Source organism: Lampetra fluviatilis, chromosome 7 (assembly GCF_964198595.1).
Source record: "Lampetra fluviatilis chromosome 7, kcLamFluv1.1, whole genome shotgun sequence".
NCBI classification, from domain to species: domain Eukaryota; kingdom Metazoa; phylum Chordata; class Hyperoartia; order Petromyzontiformes; family Petromyzontidae; genus Lampetra; species Lampetra fluviatilis.
Genome location: NC_136281.1, coordinates 12,929,020 through 12,943,513, shown reverse-complemented (window position 1 = coordinate 12,943,513; position 14,494 = coordinate 12,929,020). Strand labels below are relative to the sequence as shown.

At 49.7% G+C, this 14,494-nt stretch overlaps 1 protein-coding gene across 10 annotated transcripts in view; it reads right to left on the bottom strand.

The window, feature by feature from the left end:
• The window catches only part of LOC144933589 (ryanodine receptor 2-like), a 318,383-nt gene that overhangs the window by 116,345 nt on the left and 187,544 nt on the right, over positions 1-14,494 (bottom strand). For all 10 annotated transcript variants that reach the window (XM_078858546.1, XM_078858550.1, XM_078858549.1 and 7 more), the window contains exons 32-39: positions 14,391-14,484; positions 13,684-13,844; positions 8,493-8,652; positions 8,035-8,121; positions 6,455-6,681; positions 4,862-5,723; positions 2,456-2,656; positions 1,629-1,740 (exon numbers count right to left, since the gene is read on the bottom strand). In XM_078858546.1, the coding sequence (XP_078714672.1) occupies positions 1,629-1,740; positions 2,456-2,656; positions 4,862-5,723; positions 6,455-6,681; positions 8,035-8,121; positions 8,493-8,652; positions 13,684-13,844; positions 14,391-14,484 (1,904 nt within the window). The remainder of the gene's footprint in view (positions 1-1,628; positions 1,741-2,455; positions 2,657-4,861; positions 5,724-6,454; positions 6,682-8,034; positions 8,122-8,492; positions 8,653-13,683; positions 13,845-14,390; positions 14,485-14,494) is intronic.

Sequence of the window (14,494 nt, the reverse complement as noted above, 5' to 3'; positions counted from 1 at the left end):
GCGACGTCTGGAATGCAAGAGCAGTGTTCCAACCATGACACCACAGGCAGCGCAGCCCACATGGTTCAATGTCCAGGAAATGATGAGCAAAGAGTGAAATAAGCCCCGTTTGTAGGGGCCTGGAGCGCACTGGATTTAACGGGCCCGTCTTCCTCAAGCCAATGCAAAGCCACGCGACAAATCCATCAATACATCAGTGCACGCACGTGAACTGGTTGCGCTCTGACAGACGAGAGTGGGAATGGCTGCTCGTGCAAAAGATGATGCCCTCTGGGGAGCTGGCGAAAGAATTTACTTGATCGGACATGAGGACGAGTTAAGCCTGTCTGGGCCAGACACTTGTTGCCTACGTGGCTGCAGGCTCCATGAATAAAGAGCCACCCCACATCGCATTTTAATTTAACTCGTTGGCACACGGCTCCCATGAGACTCCCTCCTCCAGGCAGTTTAAACGGCTCCTGAAATAAATCCGGGAAAGTCCTAGTAAGAAGACAGATGCGTGATTGCGTGTGCGGGAGTGCACATGCGGCATTGTACAAACAACAGTAACGTTCCCGAGTGCAAACCTGTTACTCGTAACGGTGCCTCACACACACACACGTGAACGGTCGTCTGCTGCGGTTCCCACAAAGGCAACAAGACAAAGATAAAGATCCCCTGTGTAGCCTTAAAGGACTGTTCAGGCAAGTGCTGTTAGCGAGCACTTATGAAGGCCGGAACGGCGCATGAGGGGGTGGGCGGCAGCACCACCCTCGGCCGCCTTTGTCTCCCTTAGTGGCGATGTTTTAATGCACCGCACCAGGTAATCATTTGAGGCTGAGTCGACCTACGGGAGGCACAGGACCGATTCAGATAATTGTAACCGTTGGCCGTGAGTGAGGATCGAACTCGGGTGGCCAGGTTTGTAGCACAGCGTGCTAACCGCTACATTACTGCTCCCGCAAAGGCACACGGGGGCACACACGCGCAATTCCATACGCTCGCGAACAAGTGTGCACCAATGGGAACGTGCGTGCACATGCGTGTAAACACACCGTGCACGTATGCACACACGTACAGCAACGGCCGGCAATCGTGACGAAGCAACGGTGACGCCGGTACGATGCTTATGCCAGGACTCGGTAGGCTCGGGTGCTAATTACTTGATCGGAGAACCTGCCTCCGATGCAAGGTGACTTGAGACCGTGTGGATTGGGGGAGTGGTGAAGGCTCTTGGCAGTAGGTCAATGGAGAGACCCATATGACGTGACGTGGGCTAACAGACCGGAGTCGCTGAGCTATGTATATTCTGTGCTTCTCAACAACAAAACTGTCATTTGTCACTAATTATTATCGATGCTGTAACCGCAGTACTTGTATCAAGACGGGTGAACTTTAAGGCCACGTGATGTGTCGAGGGTTTGACAGCAGGAAGTCTCGGGACAGAGCCAGGTGTTATGGGCTAACTGACCTCGACAACTGGCAGATGCACCTCCTGCGCTCCCCCACTGTGCCTGCCCGTTTCCCTGCCCTCCCTGCTTGGTGGAGGGTGGCTGCCTCCAATTGCCGAGTTGCATCTTTTATGAGCCTCCTCCTCCTCCCCACACACGCACACACGCACCTGCCCGTGTACACACACACACACGTACCACAGTGCAGCAGCAGGTCGTCATGGAAGTCGAGCAAAAGTTCTCGGGCATCATCGGGGCACGGGCACTCCTCCTCGCTCTCTCCATTCTTGAAGTTGAGCAGCGTGTTAATCTACAGAGAGAACCGTAGGGGACAGAGGGGAGGGAGTGGGGGGGGAGACGACAAGATGATGAATTTCGCAGAGCGACAGCAACGAGGACCGAATGTGTAGGTGGAAAGCATGGAATGCAATGCTGCAGCATGCGTGGAAGTGCGCATATCTAACACGTGGTGCTCGCTGATATCACACTCGGCAGTTATTTACCAACAAGTGTTCCTCTCTCAACCTCCCACCTATGGTGCACGCTAGGGGGCCGCTCATTCTCCTCTTGATTCTCATGCTGTCCTAGAAACACCTCTCAATTGCTATTTGGAGCAATTGATTCATTTCTTCGTGCGATTTAAAGCTAGGCGGCCGAGTGCACTTGTGAAGCCTAAAAGCAGCACTGCGCACATACTACTGAGACCCAAAGTTCAAACGTGGCCAGCCGCTTGCGAGTAAGCAAGGGTTCTCAAGTGCAGCGAGCCGATGGTCTCAGCCCAGTGACAAAAGAACTTCCCCATCCAGCAGAGGTTGAAAGCTGGGTTGCTGATCCAGGAAGGTGAAGCACAGATGAAAGCGGTTGCCACCTAAAGCCCACTTTCCACCCGTAAACACAGCTACAAATAGGGCAGCACCGTTAGCCGCAATTACAATGACAATTGGCATCACGATTGCAATCCATTACGAATTGCACGATGACAGTGGCGACGGAGACCAGCCCCAGCGCCCCCGCTCGATCCTCACCTGCTCCTGGGGAGGGGAGCGGAACTCCTTGGTCTTGCGAGCGGTGAGCGCGGCGGACATATTGAGCGCCTGCATGACCTCATTGTAGCGGAACTTCTGGTTCTCCTGCATCTTGATGACGAAGCCGTCCGAGAAGGCCACCAGCGCCTCGATGCGGTGCCGCAGCTGGCAGTCGCACAGGAACTGCAGCAGGTGGCACATCTGCGCGCAGCCCCACGCGCAACGGGGAGTGGTGGTGGCGGGGGGTGGCAGCGCACGGTCAGGCGAGCATTTACGAGCACGGAATTCTCGCGGATTCACGATGAATTTCTGAGATGGGAAACCACGGTCTGTTGTCCAATTGATGGATAATTAATTAATCAGCTCTGCTTCGGAGTGTGACATGAACCGAAACGAAGAGCAGGATCGTCGAGCTTGGGATGTTCGGCAAAATCCTTGACGAGTATTGTTGCGTGCGAGATAAAGACGCATGGCCATAGATAATTCACATACATACACACACGCAGGCGAATTCATTTAAAACCTACGAAAAACAGATCGGCAATTCAATTGCAGCAGCTGTGTGGATGGGCATCTTTCACGCACATATTCTCTCCACCAACCCAACCTCGAAAGCGGTGGATCACAGGCTGTGCACCACATGCCCAACTCAAATCATTGGCACAAACGGAACTCTAAGCCAGTGAAAGATGCATCATCTCAGTTCAGTTTTCCTGGCCTACATGCCCGACTTGACTTAGTAAAATAGAAATTCCAAAGCTAAACACCAATACATGTTGCAAACAGATGTAACATCACACATACCTTGGGGCTCAATGCCTGCCCATAGTACTAATGCTACCCCCGCAGGTCGGGTTCTCACATTTTACCCCAGTACAAGCAGTCGTCAATTCACCATTCGACTTACTGCGATTATATCTGTGTGATTATGCCCATTTGCAATTACTTGGATGATGATGGGGAATCAAACAAGGTTCTTCTAAGACTGCAAATGCAAGCCTAATGTGCTATCCCCTGTACAATGTCACATAAGCCAGTCACATCCAATTTACTGTTGGAAGTAATAGCTGCAATTATTATAATTGGGTGCACAGTAATGGTCATCCTGAAAAGGATATGCGTGAAATGATGTCTTCATTTTTAAAGAACATCTAGAAAGTCCTGAAGTTAAGCAGCCCGTTTAATACAAATATGGTTGATCATCTATTATCCGGCGGCTAAGGGGGGAAGCTTATGTTTGCACATTATTGCATAACGTTATGTTTTTAGGTGTTGTGTATATGTTTCTTAGTGCTTTACATGTGATTACTGTATGAAATTGGCGTAAACATACCAAAAGACCAACATAATAATCCTACTCTAAAAGTTTCTGTATTTACTGTACCGTACTTAGCATTCCAATCTTGAAAGACTCCGCGTGGGGTGATGTACGTAGTTACTACTCAGGCTCTTGTTTAAAAAAAACACGCGTTTGACGATCACCATTACTGGGTTACAGCCTCTGGAGCGGTTTCACCGGATCGTCCCGGGACCTTCAGATAATGTTAGAAGCTGGATAGTCGCACGGTGCAGGGATAATCGATGATCAACTGTATTTATAATTGTAACCATTCCACATTTCTACGTGAAATAAATTACCGCCGGAATTAAACTCTGGAATTCCACTGCTTACACCTGGGTGGTCTCCTGCCAGTGTCACCTAAAATTAACCGCTGAAGCTTTCCATGAAAAAGGTGCCTTTTCTGTAACAACACCAATTGTTTATAAAAACGTGCAATCAACTTGTGTCGCACATTGTGAACACTTGGATCATTTTCTACCGGCGTCCCAGTAAAACTCCAGCTATTGTGTTCATAAACCTGGAATTGGATCTCGGAGTTTTCAGTGACAAATAACAAAACAATTGTTTTGCATTCATCAAATCTTACACGAAACAAGCAACACACGTATAAAGTAACCAGGTAAAAGGATTTGAGTCAGTGGCAAAATAAAATGTGGGTGGATCTTTCAGCTTTATGCGCTGTTTATCTAAGCAGGAAAACCCGCCAGACACACGTTGGCCTTCACTGGGTGGACAATGTATGTATGTATATTCACCTTCTTTTGCACCGTACGTAGCCACCCATTATAATTGGAGGTTCGGGACAATCCTCATGAGTAGCTGGCTTTTATCGGCAAGTGCCACCGCTGACGCTTACAGCATTCACTAACAAAGAGTTGAGAGGTGGACAGGTTGAGCTGGGGGGTGGGATTTCCATGAAGTGGCTCAAGCAAATGGAACCTTAAAGCCGTTACCCCGACAATCAATTACAGAGCAAGGTCCGCTGTGGAGTTCTCATCAGCAGGACGAGGGCTGGCGAGTCAAACTGATTAGCAAGGGGGCATTAGCAAGGGCATTTCAGGCACCTGCAGCTTCACGGGCTCCTCCAGCTTCATCTGCAGCAGCCCCTCCACTGGCTCCTCATCCTGCTGCTGTGGCTGCTGCTGCTGCTGGACCGCCAGCTCCCCCTCCTCGCCGGCGACCTCGGCTCTGCGACGCTCATCCCTGCCGCCGTTGGCGATGGCGAGCGGCACCCGCCTGTCGCTGGCGCGGTCCTCCCTGCCGCCGCCGCCGCCCTGGCAAGCGAACACGCTGGGATCGACGAGCATGAGGATGCGCTTGACGTCCTCGTTTCCGAACACGCCCATGGTGAGCAGCGTGTGCACCAGCTTGATGAGCGGCACGAACAGGTGCTCCGTGCTGCCGCCCACGGGGTCGCGTGGTTGGCACGCGCCCTCGCGCACCGCCTCCGACAGCATGCCGATGGCCTTCTCCTTGAGCACCTCGAGCGGGAAGTCGGGGCTGAACTGAGCGCCGTCGAGCGAGCGTGACAGGAAGCCCACGGACGAGACGCGCATGCGCGGGCGCAGGCTCGTGCTGAGGCCCACGCCGGGCAGGCCGTGTCGCTTGCTCTCGTCGGGGAAGAGCGTGATGCGCCTCGTCTCGTCCGTCATGGGCACGATGAACTCGCGGTTGGTCATGAGGCGCGCCGTGCTGCACGCCTGCAAGTGCAGGCTGATGAGCAGCTGGTAGTAGCCGCTGCGCAGCAGGCCCGGCAGGTACTGGTTCTCGATGGCGAAGAGCAGCTGCGCCTGGTCCACGTGGCTGCAGAGCGCGTGCGCCACGCGGTTGTTGCCCAGGGCGCACACGGCCGAGTAGAGCTTGAGCGTGTGCGCGTGGAACTTGCGCAGGTCCCTCCGCTCGGACAGCTCCAGGATGTCCATGCACCTGCACGGGGAGGGGGGCGGGGCGGAGGGGCGTTGCACAACCCGACACTGTTTTAGTCCTGGCGAATTGCGGCGACGTGTCCCGTGCCCTGCGTCGTACAAACCACGTCGTTGTTTTTGTCTTCGTCGTCACCTTCTCTCGATTCCCTTCTCTTACCTCGGTGATATTGCACGAGGCTAGGGTGGGTATGGAAATGCGCTCTGAGATGCTGTTTGCTATTTAAGCACTAAATATATACAAATCACAATCTTAATCCCACGATAAATAAGTAGCAAAATTAACAGCTATGTAAATAGATTTGCTTAATCATAGAAATTCAACTGCATTCAATCTGTCAACGGGTATACCAGATCAATGTGGCCCAATAGCATTTATAAAAGAAAGGCAAACATTGGGCTGGTTCTGACCTAATCGAGTCCAACTGATGCCTGTTAAACCAGTGCTATTGTTACGGGCAAGGTTTACCCATAGTGGAAAAATTAAGAAGAGCCGAGAGTGCGAACACGGTCACCAGTCTCAAACCATGGACCACGTAGCAACGCCACCGCCCCCCTCCGTCATTCTCTGGCAGCTTTTCAGACACTCATCGGGCTACTGTTGAAGCGATCCACTGGCTCACCGACTTCCACGCGAACATTTAAATGCAGTTGCCACACGGAAGAAGACGGCGACGAAGAACAAGAGCACCGCATACTTGTCTTTGCGCGCCGTCACGCGTAGAAGCTCCGCACCTGTTCTCTTCCGGAATCCGCAAAGCCATGAAGACGAGCGGCTCGGTGCACTGCACCTTCCAGCCGTGGCGCTCACTCACGCGCCCCGTCTCCACCTTGAGGAAGAGGTTGGGCACGCGGCTCCACAGCACGGGCTTGATCTGCTGCACCACCAGGCGCGGGGGGCACTGCGGCACGGGGTTCCGCCGCTCGCTCTTGAACAGCGCCGCCGACAGAGGCAACGTGTTCTGCACCGGCGCACGCACACGCGCGCGCACGAATGCGCAACGCAACAGATTTATACAATGACGTACAATTCAGGTTGAAATGAGTCATCATTGAGTTTTGTGCTAAGTCACGTGTTAAGTCACCGAGCCAAACATACGTCGTGAGACCCTCCGCCGCCCGACGTTGCCCAACAAATTCAGCTGTCACGCCGGGTACGAGCTGCTGAGCACGCCAATTCTTACTGTTTCAGTTGAAGAACAATTCTCATCGCAAAATAAAAAAAAATTAGACGCACGACGTTTTGCTTGAATCTGAGTCGAGCATCATCAGGTGAGAGACCAGGAAGCTGGAGTCACCGTGTCACCTGACCCGGCTTCTTCACAGCAACAACCAATGCTCATTAATGTGTATGAATCAAACAATCGATTCGCAGTGCATTTAAAGGCAACTGCACCTCGAGAAGCTATACGGAAACAGTAACACATGTATACTTAGCGGACCATTGCTTTCTATTGATTAGCCTTTATGGACCATGGAGGAAAATTATGTTAGAGCACAGCTTTGAAACCCATGTGTATATATATATAAAAGTGGCGCATCGACCAGTCATCTCAGTCAGTCAACCCATGACACCTGGGCCTGTGCCGTGACTTCCTGCCAGCGGGTATTCGACACTTCACGTGGCCTTAAAGTGCACGTAGCCTGGCACAAGCCCTGTGGTAACGTTACCGCCACTTAGTGGCGAATGATGGTTGTTGTTGTAATTATGCAGAATGTCACGAGAACACCTCTCAATTAAGTTCCACACAGTTCCGACATTCTCTTTTCTGACCCCTTACTCATGCCAGATATTACGACAGTCAAAGTGTCAATGAGTCTTTCTGAGAATTAGGGCAAAGCTCATCTCCTTTTTGGCACACGTGTGGTGCCTATACTGTCTCTAGGTTTCGATTTAAAGCTTTCGTGACTGCAGGGATTCATCTTCTTGGTTCTTTCGGTAAAGTCACGTAGAAGGGAAGTAATAAAAGAATAAAAATAAAACATAATAAAAAATATAATAAAAAATTCTCACGACGTTTCGGCCACAACGCAAGCAGCCGTCCTCAGGCGAAGAATGAGGACGGCTGCTTGCGTGTTTCATTCTTCGCCTGAGGACGGCTGCTTGCGTTGTGGCCGAAACGTCGTGAGAATTTTTTATTATATTTTTTATTATGTTTTATTTTTATTCTTTTATTACTTCCCTTCTACGTGACTTTACCGAAAGAACCAAGAAGATGTCTCTAGGTTATTATCAAAAAGTGAAAAGTGAAATCGTCATTCAGCTCAAATGGGGGGCAACGTGACGGCGCTCGTGCTGATGGGTGGGGGAGCACCTTGAATCGGCTGAGCTCGAACTGAAACATGCCGGGGCTGGTCGGCTGAACAAAGGCAGCCGGGAACAACTTGGTGCTCGGCTCCACCTGCACATAACGCGCACACACACACACGGGGCCAAGTATGCATACAGCCATCTATGAAGGCTGGCATGGCACACGAGGGGGTGGGTGGCCAGCACCATGCCCGGCAGCCGCTTTTGTCTCCCTCGTGGCGACGTTGACACACCGCACCAGGACTCGGAGTAAATTCACGCGACCATAGGGAGAAAACGCAAACTACAAATATTCAGGCGTCAAGGTCGGGATCGAACCCACGACCTCCTGCAGATCAGGCGAGGTAGTTAATATATCACCGCCATGGTGTCCATTAAACCTTAGAGGCTATTTATCTCTGCATTAGGCCCAGGTTTGGGGGGGGAGGGGGGAGGCGGTGTGGATGGCCCGGCTGCCTTCACCTGGTAGAAGGTGTGCATCTCCTTGCCGTTGGCCGTGAAGGACAGCACGCCGTTCGCCACGTCGACCAGGCAGCCGATCTCCAGCCCGCCGTTGTTGCGGCTCTGCTCTGCTGCGGGCACGTCCCCTGCCCACACCATGAAGCAGTTGCTGCGCTTGATGCTGCGTGGCAGTGGTGGGGGGGGGGGAAGAAACATGGGAAAGCAGGACGCAGATAACACCATGCAACACGATTTTTGTCCCTGGGTAATAAGTGTTATTTTTTTTATTGCTTATGCCTAAAATGTATAGAAAATGGCTATTATGTCCCACAAACTTTACTTTTGTAACCAGGACTTTATGTGAAGGAATGACACAAATGCACACGTTTTCTCATTGAAAATAGGTACATTCCAAAATATCAGTGTCCTGATCACAATAGCAAAGTTTGTGGGGAATAATAGCCATTTTTATGTACCTTTGAGGCATAATCAATTAGGAAATAACACTTACTACCCAGGAATAAAAACTAATGTTGTTACACAGTGTTATTATTATTGTTGTTGTCGTTGTTGCAGTGCTTGTTTACCCAGGAAAGCCTAACTTAGTCTCAGCACTTTATTTCGGTGGGCCCTGCCAAGTTTTTATAGCAAGCAATAAAGATGTTACGTGTACTCTCATGAGTAATTTACAGGTAATTTTACAACATGAGGATCTTTGGCCAATACCAGTTGCATTGTATGTTTTTTTTATATGGGAGGAAATCGGAGAAGTGGGAGGAAACCCATATAGAACAGAGGGGGAAAACATACAAACTCCACACAGACAGGTGCCCGGTGTCAGGAATTGAACCCAGGCTCTACTTTCTGCGAGGTACAGGTGTTACCATTGCACCACCCTGCCACCCAATAAAGCAGAGCTTGCTAAGACAGTGAGAACCACTGTGGTTGTTGTGGCATTATGTTCCTTGGACAATGTACACATTTGTAATTTGACCAATAAATCGATGAATTGGTCACGGCATTGATGTAGAGCAAGGTGAGAGCACGTTGAGACAAAAGGGAGAGCTGGCGTATAAACACAATCATAAACATGTAACCTGGACAGCAATGTAGTGAAGAACCAAATAAATCAGCAGAAACGGTACAATCATACAGTACCTCGGATAAAAATATAATTGCAAGTGGAAGACGATAATCAGTGTAAAATGAAAGCAACTGAAAGGAACGACTGATTGAATTAAGATTGTAAAATCCAAGCCCAAGTTTAATATATCTGGAGCCAGCTGCTATGGTTACCTGCCTCATCCATTTATAGCCGTGATTGCAAATCAGTAATTCAGTCTGTGAAACGGAATAAGGTGAAATTGCCCATGCTGAAAATATGCAACACAACGAGGTAGAGAGGGAAATAACACAAAGGGAATGTGTTCGCAATGACTTACAAGCACGGACCAAATACGCATTACCAGAATTGCCATTACAATGTCATTGCCTTCTCATCACAATTATTAGCCACGACCTATATCCTCTTTACAACTTTTTTTTGTTACCCTTTCTATTTTAGCAGGTAAGGCCCACTAACCTATATAGCTCTTTTTCAGAAGCGACCTGGCCACAAATGATAGCTCAACAAAGTGGCTTATCACGTGGAAATTGATAGCAACCAAATGCTGCAAGCGCACGTTTCTAAGCGTGGAGGGAAAACCGAAGGGCCCGGAGAAAAATCCACGCGACCACGAGGAGAACATGCAAACTCCACCATGGGGAGAACATGCAAACTCCAAAATATACAGGCGTCAGGGTCGGGATCGAACCCATACCAGGCGAAGTATTCAACATCTTGCCACTGCTGGATGAAGGCCTCCCAAAGCTGCCGCCATCTTGTTTAGCTCTCCCAATGCAACAAACCATCTAGCTCACGTCCACGAGCTGATGTCTGGCCCAGTGTAGAGGAGTATGCCAAAATACTCCCTAAGTGGAGGCCCATCTGCCAGCAGTGGCATGGGCAAGTGATTGCAGGGCAGAACCTTTGCCATGCAGATATAATGGATGTTCAAATATGCTGGGCACGCTTTAAATCACATTTGTAAGTGTGCATGCTTGCTAAGCCGAGGGTGGGAATGTGTCTACACGTCTGCAGCCAGTGACAGCTGGCACCTTGCCTGACGTGGCGCCAACGGTAACGTTAAACCAGACGTACAAGCAGCTTTTCGGCAAGTAAACACTCACCGCAGCATGGCGCTCACTGGAGCTGTCAAGCATGGGGTTTGGCGGTCTTACCTAACCATGCAATACCGGTAGCTTCTGGAGAATAGCGTGGCTAAGGAGGCGAGAAGAGCTGTTGAGTGATGGAATACAACTTGGATTCACACAGCGTCCAAATATGACCATATCTTCAAACACTTTCCAGAGAAATCATGCATATTTGTTTTATAGAGTGAGGCGGCGAGTCATGGGCAGAGGAACAAAGACGACAACTTAAAGCTGGACTTGAAGAAGGGGGCAGCGGAATGGACAGGACAGATGGCTGGGCAAGGGCGAGTTCCAGACTACGGAGCGGCAAAGGAGTAAGAGCGACCTCCCGCAAAGCTAATTTCAAAACTAACGTGTGCAAGTTCATTGGCATTGGCGTACGCGCAACACCTAAACACATTTCAACTCCGTCATCGTGTACAGTGCCAGAGAGTGTGAATATAGAAGGGTTAGTTGGCCGATGAGCAAAATTGGCAAAGATAATGGCAGTCAACGGAGAATCAACCGCACTAGCAGGGACAACCACCATAGAGATGGATCGCGGCATTGCAGGACCAATAGGAATGGCTACGGCAATGTGGAGGCCTAGTCCAGCTTTAGATAGATAATGGCCGACGTTGATGGTGAACGTTGACATACACGATCGTGCAATAATGTTTGGGCAATGACTTTTTTTTATCGCCATTGTGGTTTGAATCCAGGGAAACCCCTACAGCATAGATCCTGTTATTGGGCAGTGTTAAGTTCATTTGGCAAATTTATTTTACTGGACAACTGAAGAAGTAATAAATAATATTCTCCAACTGAAAAGATAGGATTTTATTTATTATGCACTTGACGTAGTTATAAACTTGAGTGATTTACCCATGAAACTAAATATTGCTTGTATATGTTGTGTGTATGTGTACATTTCAAAATGCAAAGAAAAAATTACAACCATTCTCAATCCACAAATGGATGAAGGCCTCCAGATGCCATGTCGGTCATGGAATTTTTTTCTTTTCACCATACTTTACCGTGCCGGTAAATACTGATTGGTAAAGCAAGGGGAGGGCAGGACCAGGATTTTGATGCCAGTCGCCACTGATGTTAGTTGTGGCTATGAAGCGAACTCAAATCGCCAGGTTCATAGCGGCACACGCTAATCACTGCACGTCCTCCGTTCCACCCGTCCATGTGCATGTACAGTAGATACGATATGTGTAGCTACGGCTCTGATAACCGTACAGACCCCTGACATTCCCTGCAACCGATAAAAGCAGCTTCAACTCGATCGGCACTGAGAAAGCTCACAGACAAGGTTAAATAAATGGCTGGATTAACTTTTTATCAAGATTTGTGATGCCAAGAAACACAAACATAAGACGCATGGCAGGGCCATTTCTGTGGGGCTGTTTGGCCAAACGGCTGTCAATGAAGCCATGTGATGACCATAAAAGGTTTTAGGCAACGTCAGCCGTGGATGAAAGATACCGTCTCAAAATACTAAAAGCAAAAGATAGTTTGGTTGAACTTTGCAAAAACAAGTCTGGTTTAAAAAAGCTCCACCAGAGCTCCATGTATACTATCACCTGCTTGTCAAGTGTCATGTGAAGCCCTAGATTAGACATGCTAGCCAAGGGCATTCTCGATTCTCTCCAGAGAGTCTGCGAGAAAGGGTCCGATTCTGCACAAAGTGAGCGGGGGATTTTTTTTTTAAATCTGCATACTCAAGCGAGTGTTAGACAGTGCTCATCTCCGCTCAGAGTCCTCAGCCATTCCTGTAGAAGGGGCAGTTCACGAGCGAGATTGTCACATTTTACTTCCAACCAAGTGGTACTAGAATGTACATGCAGCATACACTGTGTGCAGGTAGAGTGGTGACACAGTGGTTAGCACACTGTGCTACCAGTGATTGGCACACTGGGCTATGAGGCCAGTGACCTGAGTTCGAAAACATGTCCAACATCTGTGGCGAGTGATTATCTGAAACGGTCACCATTCCGCACAGACCAGTGAGGCGAAGTATGGTCAAACCACACCCCATGACCGATATGGTGTGGCGAGACCTTTATCCAGGAGTTAAAAGAGATCCATATTATTACTAATTGAATATACTGTACAGGCATGTTTAACAAACCCCATTGTGTACCTCCGCGATGACTGTGGTCCATCACAAAGTTTATGGACTAAAACACATTGTATTTATGTGAAGAGCGAGTCTCTTGTGGACTGTTGTATTTGTTCATTGCCCACGATTACCAAACATTGGAGGAAACCCAAACGTCCAGAGGATACCCATGCTATTCAAGGAGATGATATTCAAAAGTGTGTATGGTCGGGTGAGGAATGCACTTGTTATACAGCCACCTCCAGGCCACTCCAAATCCCAGCAGGTTTGGAGCTTCTCATAGACACACAATGCTGTCTGTGTAATCCACCAATCGCACGTCCATAGCGCCGAATTACAAGCGTCTGTCACCGTGCCTCGAAAATAATTTGGTTTTGCGGTCATCTTGTAGGTGGATGGGAAACACAAGTGAATGGAAAGATGAATAATGGTTGTATTGAAGTTCACTGAATACACTGGCTTGTCTAGCTTGTAATCCTCAACCTTGGCTCCATAACACTGGACATAGATCCGCCACACCACCACAAAGACAAAGATCCCCATATAGTCTTTAACAGACTATGGGGCAAGTGTCATTAACGAGCGCCTATGCAGGCCGGCACGGCACTATAAGGGGTGGGTGGCCGGCGTGGCAATATTACGCACCGCACCAGGTACTCATTTGAGGCTGAGTCGACCTAGGAGGAGGAGCAGAACCGGTTCAGGTAATAGTCGCTGGTGTTGGCCGTAAGTGGGAATGGAACTCGGGTCGCCGGGCTTGTAGCGCAGCGTAGTGCTAACCGTTGTGCTACCGCTCCCCACACCACCACCACCACCACCACGTGTGCCTCTCCGAGCCGCCACACACACCTCTCGTGAACCTTGCCCTTGTCGTCGCCGAGTGTGATGGTGACCGTGCGCACTTGGTCCAGGTCGAACGAGCTGTCATACTGGTGGAAGTCGGGCGTCACCCAGCCCACCCACACGGTGGCCTGCTCCTGGCCCGGGAAGATCCGCACCGAGTAGTAGTACTGCGTGCGCGCACACACACACACAGGATAATGCATGTAATCCTCCACATTCAGTCCTTTACGGGAGGGTGTAATGGTCAGCACGCATGACTTGCAATCCAGAGGTCAATCACATCTTTTCCTAGATGTATGGCCAGTGTTCAAGAATAGGCCAAAATAAACTCGATAGGGGCTCTAGAGTGCCCTATAGTGGTGAGCAGTGGCGTAAGCAAGGAATTGCAGGGCTCCACCTTTAACCTGGTCCTTTATAATGTAGACGATCTCAGACAAGCCATGTTAAACGAGCACCCATTGAAGCTGGCTTGGCGAAGAAGGATTGGTGTGGCCATCACCATGCCCCGCTGGGTTCTTTAGTTTTGACGTTGATGCACTATACTAAGGATGCATTTTATGTCGAGTCCACCTCGGGTTGGCCGTGCTAGATTGAGCTACAAATTGTCACTGGTGTGGATAACGCAAAACTATATTTGGATTCATGGGATGCTAATGCAGTGTGTGAGTTTACTCGATGGCGGCGATGCGGCAGCGGGTGATGTAGATACTCACCACGGTGGACTGTAGAAGGGCCTCGAGCTCGTCGCGATCGGCTGGCAGCGTCTCTCCCGTCGCCCGCGAGGGCGGCCGTAGCGGCTGGGAGGCCCTGCCCGAGC